Source organism: Labrus mixtus, chromosome 13, assembly GCF_963584025.1.
Source record: "Labrus mixtus chromosome 13, fLabMix1.1, whole genome shotgun sequence".
In the NCBI taxonomy this organism is placed as follows: domain Eukaryota; kingdom Metazoa; phylum Chordata; class Actinopteri; order Labriformes; family Labridae; genus Labrus; species Labrus mixtus.
The window spans coordinates 16,967,494-16,986,082 of NC_083624.1; the positions used below are offsets into that span (position 1 = coordinate 16,967,494).

Below are 18,589 nucleotides of genomic sequence, written 5' to 3' on the forward strand. Positions count from 1 at the left end.
CTGGGAGGAGAAACTCTTGGATAAAGTCCAGGTGAAAAATGTTGACTGTTTGCGTTCACACATGCAGCTCATCCCGAAAAACTTTTTCAGGAGTTTTGTGCAAGTGTGAAGTGAACAAGTCCATACAGACCTGGTAACCATTGAAAGTTGAACCTGGGTTCCTGGAGGAGGACAGACCATTCAACTTGTACAAGTCAGAGGAAGCATAAGAGGCCTGAGAGGGTGAGAGGGGAAGCAGGAGTTGAGAGTAATGAGCCAAGAGAAGGAGCGAGGTGGAGTCAGATGGGAAGTTCAGAAATATTTTAATTCATCCAATTTTATCCCTGCAATGGGTAGTTTGCACCTGATAGCAAAATAAAAAAAAAACCTTCAGCATGATTATGCAGAAATACACACTCAAACTCATGCACAAACCAGACACAGATACTTCATGACATCTTCAAATGAACCCAGTCCTACTATTTTCCTCTTTAGACTAACATCCAAAAAAAAAGAATTGCTTCATTATTTGTCTTCTGGTGGCATTTGTGATAAAAACAAACTGTGATCACTGCAAAATGCCCCTGATCAAAGTATGTCCACTGTAAGTGTTTGTTGATCCACATGTCTGAAAACATTATACATGAAGGAAACTCAGAAACCCCAACAGAGAAAGACCTTTGATTTAAAGTATTGACCTTTATTTTAACAAAGAGTCTTTACTTTGACGAAACGTTAATATGACCCTGCAGAACAAGCCAATTGTCTACCACTTTTAATGCTGATGTGAGTAACAGCATTCTGGTGCTTGATCCAGACTCACCACTCAAACACTGAAGCCACAGAATAAAACTGAACAGCTGATAGCTGTAGAGACGCAACTCCTGTGCTCTGCGAGGTCCTGTCAGGTTTTATGGAGGTAGAGGGCAACGTTACGGCTGTTGTGATAAAAAGTTTAAAATGTATCTTACCGTATCAAAAGGAGTTTGAATCTCTGTATGGACCCTTCTGAGGTGTTGTTTAAAACTTCGACTAACACATTTCAGCCTCTCAGAAAACCTAAAGCCTTTTCAGTGGACGTACTTTGATCAGACAGACCTGGCTGCAGGGATTACTTTACTACCTTAAAGCCCGTTTCACAAAACAATCTACTGGAAGAACTCCAAAAATGTTTGCACCTGTAAGTTATTGTTTTTTTTTTTTTTTTTTAAATGGGGCCAAATTTATAAAGCAAAAGGAGTACCCTTTTTAAAATGCCAAACCCTGCACTGTGATGATTTCTTCAAGGAAAAGTCCAATCATGCACAGATATTTATCTGAGAGTCATGGTGGAAGCGACTTGTTTATAATGTGTAGAACTACTATGCTTTTTCTGCATGCTCGCACAACCTCGACTACACTACACTGCACAGGGACTTCACAAATGCAAAAATCTTGATAGGATTCAATTCAGAAAATACATGCACTAAATGTTTTGTTTGCACAAGATTAAACTGCTTGATTAAAACAACATTAAGCTCATGACATGCCTCAATAAAGACGGTATTTCAGTTCATTCAATCCAGAATATTGTCAGGCACTTATTTAATAACTCTTCCTGTTAATAAACACAACTTCAGGCTGTAAGAAAAGTGCACACCACGGGCCATTAGTGGTATAAGAAAACACCCACCGGCTGCAGGTCTAATCTGGAGCCACGAGTCAGCCGACTGTCATCACTTAGTCTGGAGCTCTGAGAGTCAAACACAAACAGCACGTCATCCTCATTACATCCATCTGACAGCACACAGCCTTTCCTATTCAACTAAGAGACACAACACGTGCTCTGAGAGGACAACACGTAGATACTTTGAGGAGGTGCAGTTTAAAAAGTCGGAGGTAGAAGTCAATAAATGAAATCAAATATCCATGATTTCAAGCCATGCATGATCAGCATTGTTCCATCAATTACATTTAATATTTTTTTTATTTTTACTTTTTTGTACTCTTTATTTTTTCTTATAATGCTATTCTATTTTATATATAATTTTAACTTTTTTGTAGAAGCTGACTCAGGGAGAAATGCACAAGAATTCCAATGTACCTGTACTGTCCTGTACCTGTGCAAATGGCAATAAACATCTATTCTATTCTATATTTCATGTAATTTTCATGCATTATTTATTAAGGCCCTAGCACTGACAACAGAGCGAAGACCCTATTAGAACCCAAGTAATTATTATTATTATTATCATTATTATTAATATAATTTGTATTATTGTTTCTGCCTCTTTGCCAATTTGGGTGAGTCCTCAGGTATGTACAGGCTTACAAAAATGTTTTCAGACACGTCAGGTCTGGCGAGAAATCTGATATTTTGGTGGAAAGGCCTCCACATAGAGGTTACTTTCACCTACATGTATGAAATTCGTTACGACTACTGACCATGTAAGGACCTACAAAAAAAACTTCTTGCACTCATGCGAAAAGCCCAACAGAAAGTAAGCTGATTTCATTTTATTTCAAAATAAATGCTGTTTATTTATCTGATCACTGTATAAGAAGGGTACATATTTATCCTTAAACTTTAATGTCTATGAAGCCTTTACATTATTTAACATATCTCATTTGTTTAAATAAAGTATGAGACAATCCTGTTGTTTCATAATGCTTGTTGGTGTTTCATTTTTTCTTACAGGTGATTAAATAGTTTTTTTTTTCCAATTTACAAGTCTGCGCAAATTTGGTAAAAATAAATCCCTCATTATTCAGATTATCTTTCAACCTCATGCAACAAATATCAGGTTTCTCAATTTAAGTTGGACATAAAACATTTTTTCTACAGTTTGCCTGTAAAATAAAGGTTTGTTTCGCCCTGTTTTATTGTTTTGAGTAAAATTCCACAAAATGCCGGGTGTCCAGTTGATCAAACTGAAGTTTAACGATAACCACACAGCAGCTGATAAGCAACGAGGATCAGAGGGGCCGACTGACACGCACCGTGAGGTCTAGTCTGGAGGAGCGAGACACTCTGCTCTCGTCGCTGAGCCTCGAGCTCTGACAGGAGGAGGAAGAGGAGGGTCATCATGAGTGACAGGTTAAAGGTTGTTTCAAACTGTTCAAGCACTCACATCAATCAGATGAACACACGGCTACTAACCCTGCTGGATATGACACTGTAATCATCATCATAGCCGTTCCTCTGTGAACAAAGAACACGAGTGAGAAACACTGACACCATTTTTCTATGCAGGCGCCTTCTGCATGTGACGGTTCATTCTTTACATACATCTTTGTCTTTGTGTTTATGCTTCTTCTTTTTCTTTGACTTCTTACTCAAGTTTGAGGAGGAGCCCTTAGAGCGAGTGACAGAAGAGGAAGAACAGTGAAGAGTGAAAACAATCAGGAAAAATCTCTCTCAGCCTCAAACAGGAAAGCATAATATACCTCATTTGTTTATTGTACAGCAAACATGCAAAACAGGCAAAGTCATACCCATCCACTTTTAAACAAAGGGGAGAACGTACAGTAGCCTGTTTGTCTCAAAAGGAAAGTCGATACCTGAAACCTGCATTCTCTCTGATGGCCAGCAGGGGGCCTTTCTGTTGAATGCAAGCCTTAAGAATATGGCCTTACTTATCTCCTGATTTATAACCTCAGTAAACATTTTCCCTCCCATTTTAAGATCTCAGTAGCTGCTGTTAAGTCTTCTTAAATATAGAATGATTTATATTTGCTTAACGATGGTTCCACTTAAGGTAAAATAGATAATAAAGCAGATTACAATTAAGGGCATCACTAACTGTGATCGACAATTTGCCACCATAGCCGAGAAGGAAGAGGACGATGACGGAGGAAGCCAAGAAGAGAAAAAGAGTGACAAAGCAAGAAGCAGTGTCAGAGTGTTCCTCCCTGCAGATATTATTCAGAACAAATTGTGACATAAATAGGTAGGCTGTACTGTTATCAGTGTCATCGTTGTCTCATGTTTAGCAGCTTTACCGGGTGCAGAAAGTCACCTAACCCAAGTTATGTCTCAGGCCTGCACACAAATAAACAAATCAATCAATCCATCTTAGGCCAAAAGTTTTCTCTATAACGGGCTGGAGACGCTAGAAGATTCATATTTGTGCAAAATCCTTTAATATAACTGAAGCACGTCAGTCCACATGTTTCTTTGGCTTCTCACAACCCCGCTCCTCGCTCCTTGTTAAGAAATGCACATTGACTGTGATGGGTAGTAGTGGGGGAGGCATGACAGCTCTGTGTTTCACTCAGAGGCCTTCAGTCGGCGCCAAAGCGCACCAAACTGAATTCCTACATTTTGTTGCTTTAAAGCCGTCTTTCACAAGCCAACAGGTGACGTCTGGTCACAGCCTGCTTCTTATCTACAGTCCATGAAAACATTACCATGGCCATTTTTATTTAAAGAAACACAGGCAGCACACAACACATACATGCACAATGACTGTTCCCACTGGACTGACTGTAAATGACGCTAAAGGCCACAACGTGTTAACGTGCTGTTACATTACTGATTAATCAAACAAACGGAGTCAGATATTTAGGATTTCCTAGTGTCTCCAGGAATGATTAGTATGAACATTTTTTCCACATTACTTTGCACCTAGAAATAGCATTTGGACATTTTAAGGACTAATAGTGCCTTAAATACACTGCACACTGTGTTTTTGTTGGAGCGTGATGGAGCTCTGTAACAAAATGTTCTTTCTGTGGAAATCTAACTGACTCCAAGCTGACTGTGTTCCTTCACAACAACCAAAACAAAACAAATGAAATGACCATAGAATCAAATAAAACTTCTCAAGTGATTCCATATTCATGTGTTGTTTCCCTTCAAACTGCAGTAAGTCAATCACATGTTTCATAAATCTTCCTCTGAAGATGTCAAATAACAGGAAGATGCTTTCACCTTAAAATTGAATTTCAAGCTGAAAATTCAGCACACCAACATGCTCAAAGAGAAATAGACTTAATTCATCACACAGCCAAGACACATTCACTTCATGCTTTGAAGACTTGAAAACTGGCTGTTAGTCCAACAACAACAACAGGTTAACACCAAGTGGCAGTCGTAAAAACACATCCACAGTGTCATCAGGATCATCAGCTCTTACCCCTCCAGCAAAAGCACCGACTGCATCAAGATCCGACTGTGCAAAAAAACATAATAATATCATCACCAGGAAGTGCCACCCACACCATAACCAAGGACCGACACACTGCCTCCAAAATAACCAAAGAGTTCAAGAGGACGAGGTGCTTCTTTGTGGAAAAGAAAGGTTTTATAAGTGATAAAAAAAAGAGGTTTAGAGAGAATTTGGAGTTTTCAAAGCATGTGCTGTTTGAGTGATACTGACCCTGACACTGCCCCGGCTTCCCACTGACATCCGCTCATCTTCGTCAGAGAGCTGTGTGAGAGAGTGAGACATTGAAATGGATGGTTAGAGTTCAGGAGATGGACCCAGTATGTGATGTAGGTCAACAGGTAGGAGGTTCTCCTGCTGCAAGGACACAAGGTTCAGTTGAGTTAAGGAAACTGTGGATCTTTTTTTAGTGATCTGGATCATTTGGCTCAGCTCAGTGAAAAGAGACGACCCCCAAAACGGCTCTTCTTCTGGTACCAATTCAGCTTCATGAAATCAGCCAAATGTATCAATGATTTGACCTATGATTCGGCTTTCAAACGGGAGCCGACTCCCATCATTCACATTAAAAAAGAAAATATAAAGAAAGCTCAAGTTTATAAGTATGTCGAGCTCATCCCAGTAAAGGCACAGTTCCCCTTTTATCAAATAACCTTTTTACTCAATGTTTTATTTTGCTGTTAAGCCTTTTATACACATCCATCCATTCTATTATCTTTTACCACTTTTCCCTGTTCAGGGGTAACGGGGGCTGGAGCCGATCCCAGCTGTCATTGGGCAACAGGCGGTGTTACATTCTGGACTGTTCACCAGCCAATCACAGAGCAGACATATAGAGACAGACAACCAGCCACACTCACATTCACACCTACGGGCAATTTAGAGTCACCAGTTAACCTAACGAGCATGTCTTTGGACTGTGGGAGGAAGCTGGAATACCTGGAGAGAACCCCGGTGGTGCAGTGGTCAGTGCTGTTACCTCACAGTGAGGAGGCTCCTGGTTTGAATCCCAGTCTGACAAGAGCCTCTCTGTGTGTTCTCCCCGTGCATGTGTGGGTTCTCTCCAGCTTCCTCCCACAGTCCAAAGACATGCTCGTTAGGTTAGTTGGTCTTTTATAGCATTGATAAAAAAATAAATATCACAGATACATTCATTAGTCCTGAATCATCCAGGCAACATGTCAATGTGAAAGAGTTCAGTTTGCATAGAGAGTGAATGAAGGGGAACATCTAAACAGAAAATGATCAGAAAAGAGCAACATGTCTTAAGTTTGATAAGAACCACAGCTTTATCTAAAAGAAACCTGTTGCAAAAACTACACTCCAATTTTATTTTGTACAAATTGTTTAAAATAATCTAGAAAGATAATTAGCTCCTCTCTGTTGTATTTCATGAAAGACATTTTCATATTTTTCATGCACCACTTATAGATTTGTTGAGGCAAATGTTTTTTTTTATCAAAGAAATGAATGATGAGAAACAGAGGAAGGGCTACAAACCGTTTGTGTAACTGAAGAACGTGAGTATCTCTCACTCTCCTCCTGGAAGAGGGAGAGGGGGAAGAGAGGAGATGAAGGGTGAATGGGAGGCGAGAGACGTTAATGATCAATGTGACCGATGTATGAGGACGGTAAATACTGCTTAAAGTGCAGAGGGACCGAAGTGGTCCGGCTTCATACACATAAAGTGGAGTTAACGTCAACAGAAAAAAAATTATATTCTGTACAAAATTATTTTTACATGTAAGAAATCAATGTTTGGAAGTCATTGAAGGAATAACTCAAGGACTGCACGCTGAAAGTCAACAATATAAAGACAGAGACTCATGTTTAGCTGTTTCAGTGTTCACACACGCATGCAGGAGCAGCGGCAGGGAAGGCTATTCACTTCACAGAACGAGTACGTTGGGTAGAGGTTCAGAATGTCGGATTGGATACATTTTCAATTAATTACCAAGCCCTAAAATGAAGTATTTATTTTATTCTATTCCATTATTTCAGCTTAAACATCTTGTTATTAGGTAGCAATGAACCCATGTTATAAAGTAAGCTCTTCTTCTTGTGTCACTGTGAATCAAAGTGTACAGCCAACCTGCATCAAACACATGGAGACAGCTTTAACAGAACAGTGAGGGGCACACTTGTTTAGAGAAACAGTTCACATTCTTAAAACCAGCACCAGTAATCCGGCCAAAAACCACTAAGACACTTATGTTGCACAAACAGAGTCACATCAAACTGCAACACACTGAGTGAATTACTTCAGTCAAAACAAACAGAAAACACACTGCGGTTAGTGAGATTAGAAGTGGGACACACACTAACAGTCTTCATTGCTCTCTGCAGGTATAGACTACTCAAAGTAGAAAAGTAAAGAAGTAAAACACACCCCGTGCAGTCTCACACCAACAGGCCAGATGGTCATGCTGAATCAAAGCCAAACGGCCAAACGGGCACCCTGCTCCTCTTAATAAGTGGATTATCATTAATGGCCAAGCTTTGATTCTTTATAATCTGTTATTTTCCAAAATAGCTTAACAGGAATTAAGTGGAATTCAAAAGCAGACTCTGCAATTTTCCAACAAAACAAAAACCTGGAGGCAAAGACACATGGGCACATTTTGTTAATAAGAGGCTTTTTTGTGTTAAATTTGGTCAACACAGCACAAACACTGTACCATCCACTGTTCAATATCGCCCCATTTGCTGTCCGATCGGTCATCTACTTTGGTGTTTAAGCCGTAATATTTCTATGGAGAGACAGGGAGTTAGGGCAACAAATATCTCAGAAAACAGAAACGGTGTCCGGGAACATTTTGAAACATAGCCTTGGACAATCATCATGCTTAATATAAAATATAAAAAACGGTTTAAGGAAGGTGGAGAATAAGAAAGCGAGGCCTACCTTTTGCACCTGAAAGATCTACACACCAACCCCGGTGAGAGACAGAGGAGAAAGATTGAATGAAAACAGGGGAAGAAAAAAAGAAAAACAATGAGATGTCAGAAACAAAGATATGAAACCTTAACTCTTAAAAAAAAAGGTGACAGCGTCAGGAGGTAGTGATGAAGACAAACGTGCAAGACTAAACATAAGGAAAGGAAAAAGGAAGGAGGAACGTTTCTGCTAATGAGAGCCACTCAGGAATGTGAAGTACCCCCTCTACACGGCAGGACCAACAGCGACTGACCCAAGAAAACACACAGATCACTGGACCCACAAGAGGGAAACATCAGACGATTTCCCAGGATGCCTTTGGGCTGGTAGAAAGGCTGAAGTGGTCCGGTGCTACAGTGTCACCTTCAGGTCCATTGTTCCCGTGACTGCATATCTGAATCTTGTGACAAACAACTGGCTCCTAACACATCCTGGTACCAGGAACCAAAACCAATGAAGGACTCCAAGTACAGCTCATGCTATGCTGAGAAACAGTTGTGGTCACTTTGCATGAAGAGCAGAATGTGAAAAAGAAAACAAAATAGTTGAGCTATTGGTAAAAAATAAACCTGATATAGCGCTCGGTCTGTTTTCTTTGTAATGATCATGATGGTGCTGCATGATGAGGAATACATCGGTGGAATTTTCCATTTGTAATTATGGATCACAGTTATGGATACAAGGAGCCTTGTTTAGTATTAATCACAAATATGTCTGTTCAGTTACTGTCAAAGCTTTTATACCTGTTGGATGACACATGAATACCTCAGATCCACCAAAGAGACCTCCTGATAATTAACCAAATGAACGCCTCTTCTCTTAAACATTAAGAGGAAAGCAGGTGTTTTCAAACACAGGCCTCTTTGTTTTCATATTCGGAGGGTTTTAATGATTAATAGGAATAGAAGTTTTTTAAATGCTTAACAAGATTTCTTTAGCTCACCTGATCAAAGTACAATCTCTAGAATTTGTTTTTGCCACTCAATGCCTTAGATTGTTTAATTTAGGTTTCTGACAAGAGAAAGAAACAGCCACTTACGAACTTTATGAAACGTCACCAGACTATTTTGACAGAAAGACTTCATCTACACACACAGGAGTGTCTGGTTTACCTCTACCTAAACAGGTAAACATAAAACAGGATACTTGTCGGCATTGCCACCAAAAGTGTGGAATACTTGAGAATACACATCATAGAAAATAACTACTTTTTTATATTTTTGATGATACATTCAGAAATCAGATTTTTTTATTGACCAGGATCGACTGCTGATTTTGTGAGTGTTCTTTCACAGAGCTTTTTATTAGACAACTCCTCTCTCTTTATGTCTTTGCGGAGCGTGCTCAGTTTGTCTGCGCGTTGTATTCTCTTAATCAAATCTTCTTCTGCTTTCTATTAACTTGTGAACCTACTACTCGTTGTAAAGCTTGCCAGAGGACGAGTAAACACAGACTCTCAATGTCGTGCTCGAGCTTTGTAGTAATCTGACTAGATGACAGGCATTAAAAATAACTGCATAGAAATAACAAATCATCTCACTGATGATCTGGTGTTGTCATGAAGAGACTGTTTCCCAACAATAACTTTAACGCTCCTTTGTCTGAGTGATCTGTTTTTGTATGTATAAATGAAATGTGTGATTTCTTCTTTAAATGTAGAAGAGCACCGTCCAGCCCTCTCCAGCACACTGAAAACACATCACCCAACACTTTCTACTGCACGACCCATTGGTCGAGTGCTTAATCCAGATTTACTACACTGTCTGCCTTGTGTACTCGCCCACTATATGGATTGGCTGCTTCTAATGCTGGCTTTCAGAGATGCACTCGCAGATGACCTTTTTCACCGCTGCATCACTTCATGAGCACTCCTGGATAATAAACGCTGTATGGACCTTTACGCCCCCATGGGCCACTACTCATGATTTATATCTGGTTTGGCTTGGTCCACATAAAAGGTCATGTCTCCACCCTGGTGTCCTTTAATCACAGCAGGCTCCTAAAATTCGCTGAATCTTGTCTAGTCATGAAAACATAGTCACCCTCTCTTCCAAGCAGATGACATTGAGCTGTAAAGGTGAAACACATTCATAAACTACAGGAGATATACAAGCGTCAAGGTGAGAGATCTTTCGTTTTTCTAACTTCAGCAACAAAAACAAAAGTCTAGATTTTCTTTGAAACAGTATATCATGTAAATCATTTGATGTAACTCATGACTTCAAGTAGAGAGAAACTTGGCATGAATACATCTGTAACTCGTTTGATTAAAACATGTTTTTATTGGCTTACACAATAAAAAATGGACTTCAAATTTCCTTTGCAACTAAAAAAAAAATCAGGGAATCTGTATTATGCTGACTAAGTTTTTGATGATTGGTTCAGGGCTGAATGATGAGATGTTCAAAACAGGAAACGGGGAAATTTGGGAAAGATATTGCAATATTGACAATTTTAGAACTAGAAAGAGATAAAGCCATTTTGAATATAAGGCTCACACATTGTCACGCAAACTGGGTTCATCCTGCGCCAACTTGGGGTTAACGGGTGTGATGTCCTCAACTTGAGTAGTAGTAGTAATTGCAATCCACCTGCCAGTCAAGGTGAGTTTTGATTTACTTTAGTGGCTCAACACAAAAACTAGAAAAACACTCCACCAGCAAGCTTCTCTACTTGGATCCAAATATTTAACAACGGATGTCACCAGTACAAGGAATATCAATCCATATATGTAATATTATTCCTGCATTAAAAATACATTTTATTAGAAGCAAAGTGAAAGCTTCTTGGCCTTAAACCCAGAGGAATTCAAATCTCTTCATCTAGATGTGCTACATATGCTACAAGATGCTTTCAAACCAACAGATGTCAATCTAGGCTCAAACATTAACAGTAAATGATGAGGATGAAGCCCCTAATCAAACAGATCAATAACAGGCTGGTGGGATCTCGTCTGCTTACTTGTCTCTCGTTACATGTCTGGAATACCAATTAGCGAGAGAGCCAGACGTCGTCATAAGCTTATTCATTGAGTTACACAATCAGCTTAAACATTATGCACCCTTTCTATTCCACTCACCAAGCTCCCCTTTTTGATCGGAGGGGTTCCTGGGCGCCCGGAGAGGGCGGCCCTCAGCCCCCTCCCTGCCAGCCGACGCCCAGCCGTCCTGCCTGCCCTCAAGGTACAAAGAAAGGTTGCATCCTCCGTCAATCAATGTGTGAGACCGCGACTGGTCATGTAGGCAGCAGCACGGCTGGACGGAGCACTGAGATCTGAGCTAACAGAAGTAACCACGGCGTTTTTGTGCTATACGGCCAATAATCCAACAGTGGGTCCGGTCTTCAGTATGTGAGGAAACTTCCAGAAGTCCCAAAGGTGATTGGAAGCCATGTTCACGTCAACAACACGGCAACAACTACAACAACAAATGTACACTGTAGGCTTGGGAAAGGAGCGACCTGCTAAGCTACTTTAAAACTTGGCTAATGGGTTTAAGGGACACACATACGCGTGCGCACACACACATACATCAACACAGTCAACCTCTGAACAGACTTAGATTAACAATGACCATTAATCCAGTGTATATGACCTGTGTTTGTCTATGTGTGTAGAATGATGAGCAGCACCTGTGTTTTGATTTCTGAATGATTAAGTGCTGCTACCATGATTATCCCAATACTTCATAATGACAAATGAGTTATTTGTAATAATGATAAACCACTGTTTCTCTTCAATAAATCCGGTTTCTGTCACCATCAGTGACTGAAGTTAATAGCTTTACTCTTTTTATGGTCAGTAACAACAGATTTTAAGATTGGCTGTGACATAGCTCCCTCACAGGAGGAGAAAACACAGCGATCTGTGTGTTTATTTCGTCTGCTGGTTTGAAAGTGTTGTGTGTCTGCAGTCTGCCTGAATCCATGTGAACAGAGGGATAAAAGTGCACGGCTATAAAGGGAACGTTGTGTGTTGCGTCATTGCGGACGGGAATGTTCAACAGTCATCTTTTTTTCTCAATAATCTTGTTTCATAACGGTTTGGGGCCAAAAAATGAAGGACATGTCCTAGTACTACCCTTAATGTTTCTCCATTTAATTTGAAGCAGTAAAAACAATATCAGAATATCAACAGTTTTATGCTGAGTTAATCTATCGCAAGAACCCTTGGCTGAAAATAGACGTTATTCCCCGATAAAAAAATGAACAAAGAGTTAATCTTTAGATTACAGGAAGGGCTGACGCGAGAAAATTCAAAGAGATTTACGTCCCAGGCCACCTGGGTTTCATGTAATTAGAGTTTCAGGGGTCTTAACGTCCAAATCCGCTCTGGACACAGAAAAACAGACAACCTTAATAAGTTTGGTGTCGACAGGTGAGAAGCGGAAGTGTGTTTGTGTGTCTGGGATTACGCCCCGCTAAGAATAGTGAGCTGGGAGAAAGCAGGACTCCCCACAGTCCTGAACGTAGTAGCTCGGCGAGGGAAGGAAGGAAAAACTCCATGAACACACTACTGACCTGCAGTCCAAAACACACAAACACACACACACACACAGATGGTTCAGCTCTGCACCTGTTTCAACACAAATCAGGCTGACTGCAGTGTCTGTGCAAAGGTTGGCACTGAAGGGGATTAATGCAGAATCTTAAATCACTGCGGACTTCATCTAGAAGTCCCAGTTAAAGGCTTACAGGTATTAAGTACAGAAGATGATCTAAAGGAGTAAAGACTACCAGTCCTACTTTACTCCATAGTAAGTCCAAAGAGACAGGGTTATGCAAACAGAATAAAGATAAAATCTGGAAAGGTTTAACTTTGTGCATAATCATAGTGGCCTTTCAGAGGTGTATATCTGAACCAAAAGGTGTAAAATAAATGTTCATAACTGCTCACAACAGTTTGTGTGACCTGAAAAGTTTCCATTTAACTCTTTGAAGTTTTTTCTTTTTTTTTCAGTTTGGTTTGGGATTAAAAGGAAAATGTTCAAGCCCTCCTTGATGGAGTAATTATAGTGACCCTCGTCAAAGATTTGGTCTCATTGCTTAGGCTGCTTGCATGCTAAACTTCACAGTCTGTCGCCGCACTGTAAAAAATAAATGTCCATGGCTGTGTCCGAAATCACTCCCTATCCACTCCCTATCTCCCTATCCACGCCATTTTGTAGTGCTGTCCGAATTCTGAGTGAGCATGGTCATACCCTATATAGTCCACTCAATCTATGCGAGCAATATATACCATCATGTATTGTGGTTCAAAATATTTTTACGAGCGGAGAGTGGCGTTTGACTCGGCTGCTCTCAAACGGACGAGAGGAGCGACCGGCATGAACACAGAAACTCAATAAAGTTCATATTCAGAGCGTTTTACTGAAATCTATGATCAGTTTTAATAAAGATTAAAAGATCGTCAACTTTAGTGATGTTAGTTTGTCCTAATGATGATGACAGACGAGAAACCAGAGTCTGTGAGCATAAATCATTTAGTTTTGGTCCGAAAATATGTCTCATTATGTAAAATTCTATATTTTATAAGTATTTATTATTTGTAAATGTTTCGTGAAAATACACTCAGTATAATATGAGTTATCACAGAAATTTATGCTGTTATTTACCGTTGTTATTGATCCTCGGCCATAGTTAAAGCTGCGCGTTTCAGTTGCGCGACAACAATGATGTCACTGTCAGCGGCCGGTGAGTGAGCGAGTAGTGTCCAAAATGTTTTTTAATTTTGCTGAGTGAGTGCACTATATAGTCCACTGCATTAAACTCACTATATAGTGAATAGGGAGTAGGGAATGAGTGAGTGATTTCAGACATGTTACTGGAAACTGAGCCTCAATTTGACACATTAAACACTTCCTCAACCAAAATGAAACAATTATTCACCTACTGCTATCAGAGGCTCTTTTTCTTAATAAGCTGTATAGTTGATTTATTAAAAGGAAAATAATCAAGACAATAACCCTGTTTACATGGTCACATCTGTTTCTTTCCCAGTCCTGTTTACATGACATATGATCAGGTGTTTACATGTAGGCTACTGATTAAATCAGATCCGCTGTGGGACATGTGCATCCTTACTGGGTATTAGGTTCACTTGGTTGTAGACCAACTGCTGTACCAGTTTGTTTGTATTTTTAAGATATAGGCAAACAATTAAAAGTGTAATAAAGTCACCAATGTGCAAGAGCTTCAGCTTCCTGTTTACGAGTCTATTTAAAAGTTATTAAAGTTACAACTTATGAGTGTTAAAGAAATGCTTTAGCCACAAACTACCAACAAGACCTCTAACATTATGGTCACATGTCACCAGGCCATGTGGCATACATCAGTCCCTATAGTGACACATTTGAGTGATAGTGTTATATTCATTTGTTGACCTCCTCCAGGTTTAGTCACAGCATAAATACAGATATGAGTAGACGTGCCATTTACAAGCTACACCAGAGTTTTTTGTGGTAGCGTACTGTGTATTTCTCAGCGTATACTGTACCTCTTTCTGTTGTCTCTCCAGCTCCTTCATGCGGATCTCTCTTGCCTCGGCCCGGGCGGCCCTCTTTGCTGCCAGCCTGGCTTCAGCCTGAGAGGATGGTAAAAAGAGATACAGGAAAAGAGAAAGAGGAAACAGAGGGAAAAATGGAAGTTAGATAGGTGCCAATTTAGCCAGGCACACAACTTAAAACATTGAGAAATGCGGAACAGTCGTGTGAACAGACGTCCAGTTCCTCAAAGGGTTTTCTATGAGATGTGAAAAAATCTCAAAGAATAATGGACCCCGTAATTAGAGTTAAAGATGTAATGCAATGAAATGGATCCCAAACAGAGTGTCTAGTAGATTGTTGTCAAACTTCTGTTTTAAACGAATGAAAACAAAACCTGATAGCTAAAGGAGAACCTTTAGAACCTTTGGGTTGTACAGCTCTTGTGGGTATGAAGCATTTAAAGAAACTACATGAAAAACAAAACAAACTTGTGTTTCCTCTGTAGATAAAACAACAAAAGCCCTCCTCACTCTGCTTACAAAAATAAACATATCTCAAAAAAGATGAAATGAAAAGGGTTCAAATAACCTCTCGGGTTTTCAGAAGTATTTTGTTGGCGTTTCCTTTTTTCTTAAATCATTGGATCGACATGTTTTGTGTGTTTATTTGTAATAACGGTTGGATAATTTATGAATCTTTTTATTTCTGATACCATTTAAATACTGTTACCAGCATTTATAGTTTATTAACTTGTATACCAGTTTTTTTTTTAACCCTTTAAGTTTTTGGATTCTAGGAAGATAGCATGTGAAAATATTAAAAATATAGCATCACATGAAGCAGATAATGAATGTAGTAGACACCGGTCGACTGTTTCTATTACAGAGTTCTGAGGGTTAAAATGGTACCAAAGTCATGCTTTTTAAATGTTGCTCCCGGTATATAAAAAATAAAGATAATTGTTGCTAATAATCTTCACAGATCATGTTGTTTACACTACTGAGTGGCGACTGGATTAGCAGTGACTATAAACACAGAATATCAAGTGTCCTTTAAACCCTGAATAGTTGTAGTTGACTATATTTATAAGTGCTCAGAAGTTGTGAGAATATTCAGAGCCTGTGCCGACGTGCAGTCACAACAGTGTGTAAATGTGTGTAATGTATATGTATTTGTGTATTTGAAGGCATTGCCTTTGCTCCACTCAGCACTCGGGCAGGAGTAGGACCTTTTCCTTAAAAGGACCTCTCTCAGAGAGCGTACTGTATGAGTGTGCGTTACACAGTGTGTAAGCATTTCCTTCCTCTAACTTTGTGGTGACACAGTGTGGTTGCAGCAGTCTGTTTGCCTCTAGGCGGGGTCGCTCTAATCCCTCCTACCATCACACCGATGCATTTCCTCCTCTGTCTGTCACCGTGACCGAGTAACAGAAGACACAAAGAGCAAGATTTAAAGGCAAAGGTGCAAACAATAATCAGTTACTATAAGTCATGACTCTGTAAATGATGTCTACTAATCTTACATTTCAGTAGTAAAACATCTCCGGTTAGATAATTCAAGAAATGTTCAAGACTCATGAAATAGGATCAACCACCTGACATCAGTATTCAGAATTATTTATGACATTTGCATTTAATATGTGAGTTTTTTGTTGTTGTTTTTTTGTGAGGGTGTTAAGCAAATATACAGATTTTTTTTGTTTTGGAAACCGTATAATCACAATATACACTACAGCAACACAGACCCCAGGAAGAATAACTTCAAGTTTATGCTGAAGCTAATGGAGATCCAAACAAACCAATAAGTAGTTTGGCTGCATGTCTTCTACCAAAGAATATCATATAACTGTTTTTTTCTTACACTTCAAAAGTAACCAGATGCTGAGTAATGATTAAGAAGGTACCAATGCTTAGGGATGAACCTGGTGACAAATGTCTCTTTAAATTCAGATGAGCAGACGAGACCAGTGGTTCTCAACTGGTCTGGCCTCAGGACCCACCTCCAACTCCTCAATAAGAAATCACAACCCAGGTTTCAGATATTTTTCAACTAATGAGATTTGTTTTATGAAAAAGTGTGCTGTTTGGACCTCAGATGGAACAAAACACATGACAGAACAAAGAGATGAAGCAAAACAAACATGTTTTAAAAGTGATTTTGAGACTATTTGACAGTTTTTTTTTCCTCAGGTACCCTTCGGGACCCACTGAAAATGACTCCACGACCCACCAGTTGAGAACCACTGGATTAGTCTAAAAGGTAAGAAAACACTCCAAAAACACACCCAAAATGTAGCACAGTTTTTTATGAACACAGATAAACACTGTGCAAAACAATAGAGTGTATCCTATTAAGTTAAGTTGAATATTAATTAACTTTGTGACATTCATCACTCAGCGTGTAAGGGATGTCAAATTGATTTACTAAGTGTGGCTAACACCAGCAGTGCGAGAACCACCAGCCTCCAGTCCTCCTTGCAGGGTAACCTCCACATGCCTGAGCTGAATGTGGTTACACATTGTTCAGGTCGAGTGGTTATACACATCATGGTGTAGAGTCACTTGGTAGAGTTGTCGCCTCTCAACAGGAAGGTCAAGGGTTCGATCCCCAGCTGAGCAACATGTCCGATGTGTCCTTGGGCAAGACACTTAACCCTGAATTGCTCCCGCTGCTTCGGTGGCAGTGTATGAATGGGATTAGTTACTTCTGATGATACTACATAGCGATCACTACCATCAGTGTGTGAATGTGTAGGTGTGACAGGCAGTGTAAAAGCGCTTTGAGTAGTTGGAAGACTAGAAAAGCACTATATAAGCTCAAGTCCATTTACCATTTACCATCATGTTTACCTGTCCTGCTCCAACAAAGATGGCATCTCCACTCACTGTGCTTGTTTACATCTGAACAGAAGAGCAGGGAGAGCAGGCCCAGTGACTGGTGGCTGTGTTACAGTTTAGACACAACTTTACATTAATACATTAATAAATATATTTATAATAGCTGTATAGTAATTCTGGTGCCGACTAGGGAAGGTATTGACATTTCTCCATTAATTTCACACATCCCTGTGTTCATCTGGGGTTCTGCCTATTTGCATAAAAACCTGACTGCACCTAACTGTGATCATGGCAGTGAACAACCTTTAGAGGTCAGTGCAGCATTTCTTTCCTCTTTCAATTTAATGTGTAGATCTCTTTTAAGTACAGATGCAACTTTTAAGTTTAGGATATTAAAGTCTTAAGGTTGAATTTACATAATGACTACCAACCTAAGTCTGCTTTCAAAGTGAGCGGCCTGAGAACAGCCGGCTTGTTGCTGCATCAGTAGATATGATTGTTTTACCCTGCAGTAATCTCTGTGCGTGCTCAGCACCTCCTGTTCATGGATGTGAGTAAATGTCTAACCAGGACATTCCCAACAAAAACCAAAACCAAAAGCTCTTGAAAGCATTCATCAGAGCATTGAAAGAGATGTACCAGAAATAGTCCTCAGTGATTGCTGTCTTGCCCCTGGCTCCCTCACCGACTGTCTGGATGGTATTTCCTCTCAGTCAACGATTGCTTATTGTGTTTCAGCTTCTTAACATTTATGCCCATGGCCTTCACGCACACACACACACAGAAGGTCCTCTAAGCTAATGCTGTAACAGTGCTGACACATCTGAACATACTGGGTCTCGCTCTTAATACACATTTTCTCATCAATGACCCTTGGGGTGACAGAGCTGCAGTGTGAGAGCAGTACCATGTCATCAGTCTGTTAGCCTCCAGCAGCAAAAACACAGCTCTGAAAAAAACCTCCTCTAACATGAACACTTTGTTCTGATGGCGATGTCGCACTGACTCTCACTTACTCAAGCTAAGGATTAAGAGTTGTTATAACTCTGATGTCATTGGTTTACATTGTGTATACGAGGCAAAATCACAGGAAAAACTTCAATGTTCAGGAGGAAATAATTAGCTAATTATTTTACAACTAGTTTTGAGTCAGGCATCTGATGAGAGGGTGCTACAATGCTGCACATCCATCAACACAAAAACTCC

General features: G+C 39.8%; 1 protein-coding gene across 21 annotated transcripts in view; it reads right to left on the reverse strand.

Moving 5' to 3' along the window:
- The window catches only part of lrrfip1a (leucine rich repeat (in FLII) interacting protein 1a), a 51,327-nt gene that overhangs the window by 18,173 nt on the left and 14,565 nt on the right, over positions 1–18,589 (reverse strand). For 8 of the 21 annotated variants that reach the window (XM_061053967.1, XM_061053968.1, XM_061053946.1 and 5 more), the window contains exons 2-12: positions 14,558–14,644; positions 8,032–8,049; positions 7,805–7,876; positions 6,627–6,668; positions 5,340–5,390; positions 5,097–5,132; positions 3,248–3,313; positions 3,119–3,160; positions 2,959–3,015; positions 1,652–1,711; positions 131–214 (exon numbers count right to left, since the gene is read on the reverse strand). In XM_061053967.1, coding sequence (XP_060909950.1) covers positions 131–214; positions 1,652–1,711; positions 2,959–3,015; positions 3,119–3,160; positions 3,248–3,313; positions 5,097–5,132; positions 5,340–5,390; positions 6,627–6,668; positions 7,805–7,876; positions 8,032–8,049; positions 14,558–14,644 — 615 coding nt within the window. Of the gene's footprint in view, positions 1–130; positions 215–1,651; positions 1,712–2,958; positions 3,016–3,118; positions 3,161–3,247; positions 3,314–5,096; positions 5,133–5,339; positions 5,391–6,626; positions 6,669–7,804; positions 7,877–8,031; positions 8,050–11,143; positions 11,488–14,557; positions 14,645–18,589 lie in introns of those variants that run through there. The other 13 variants (XM_061053966.1, XM_061053962.1, XM_061053951.1 and 10 more) reach the window with 12 other exon arrangements.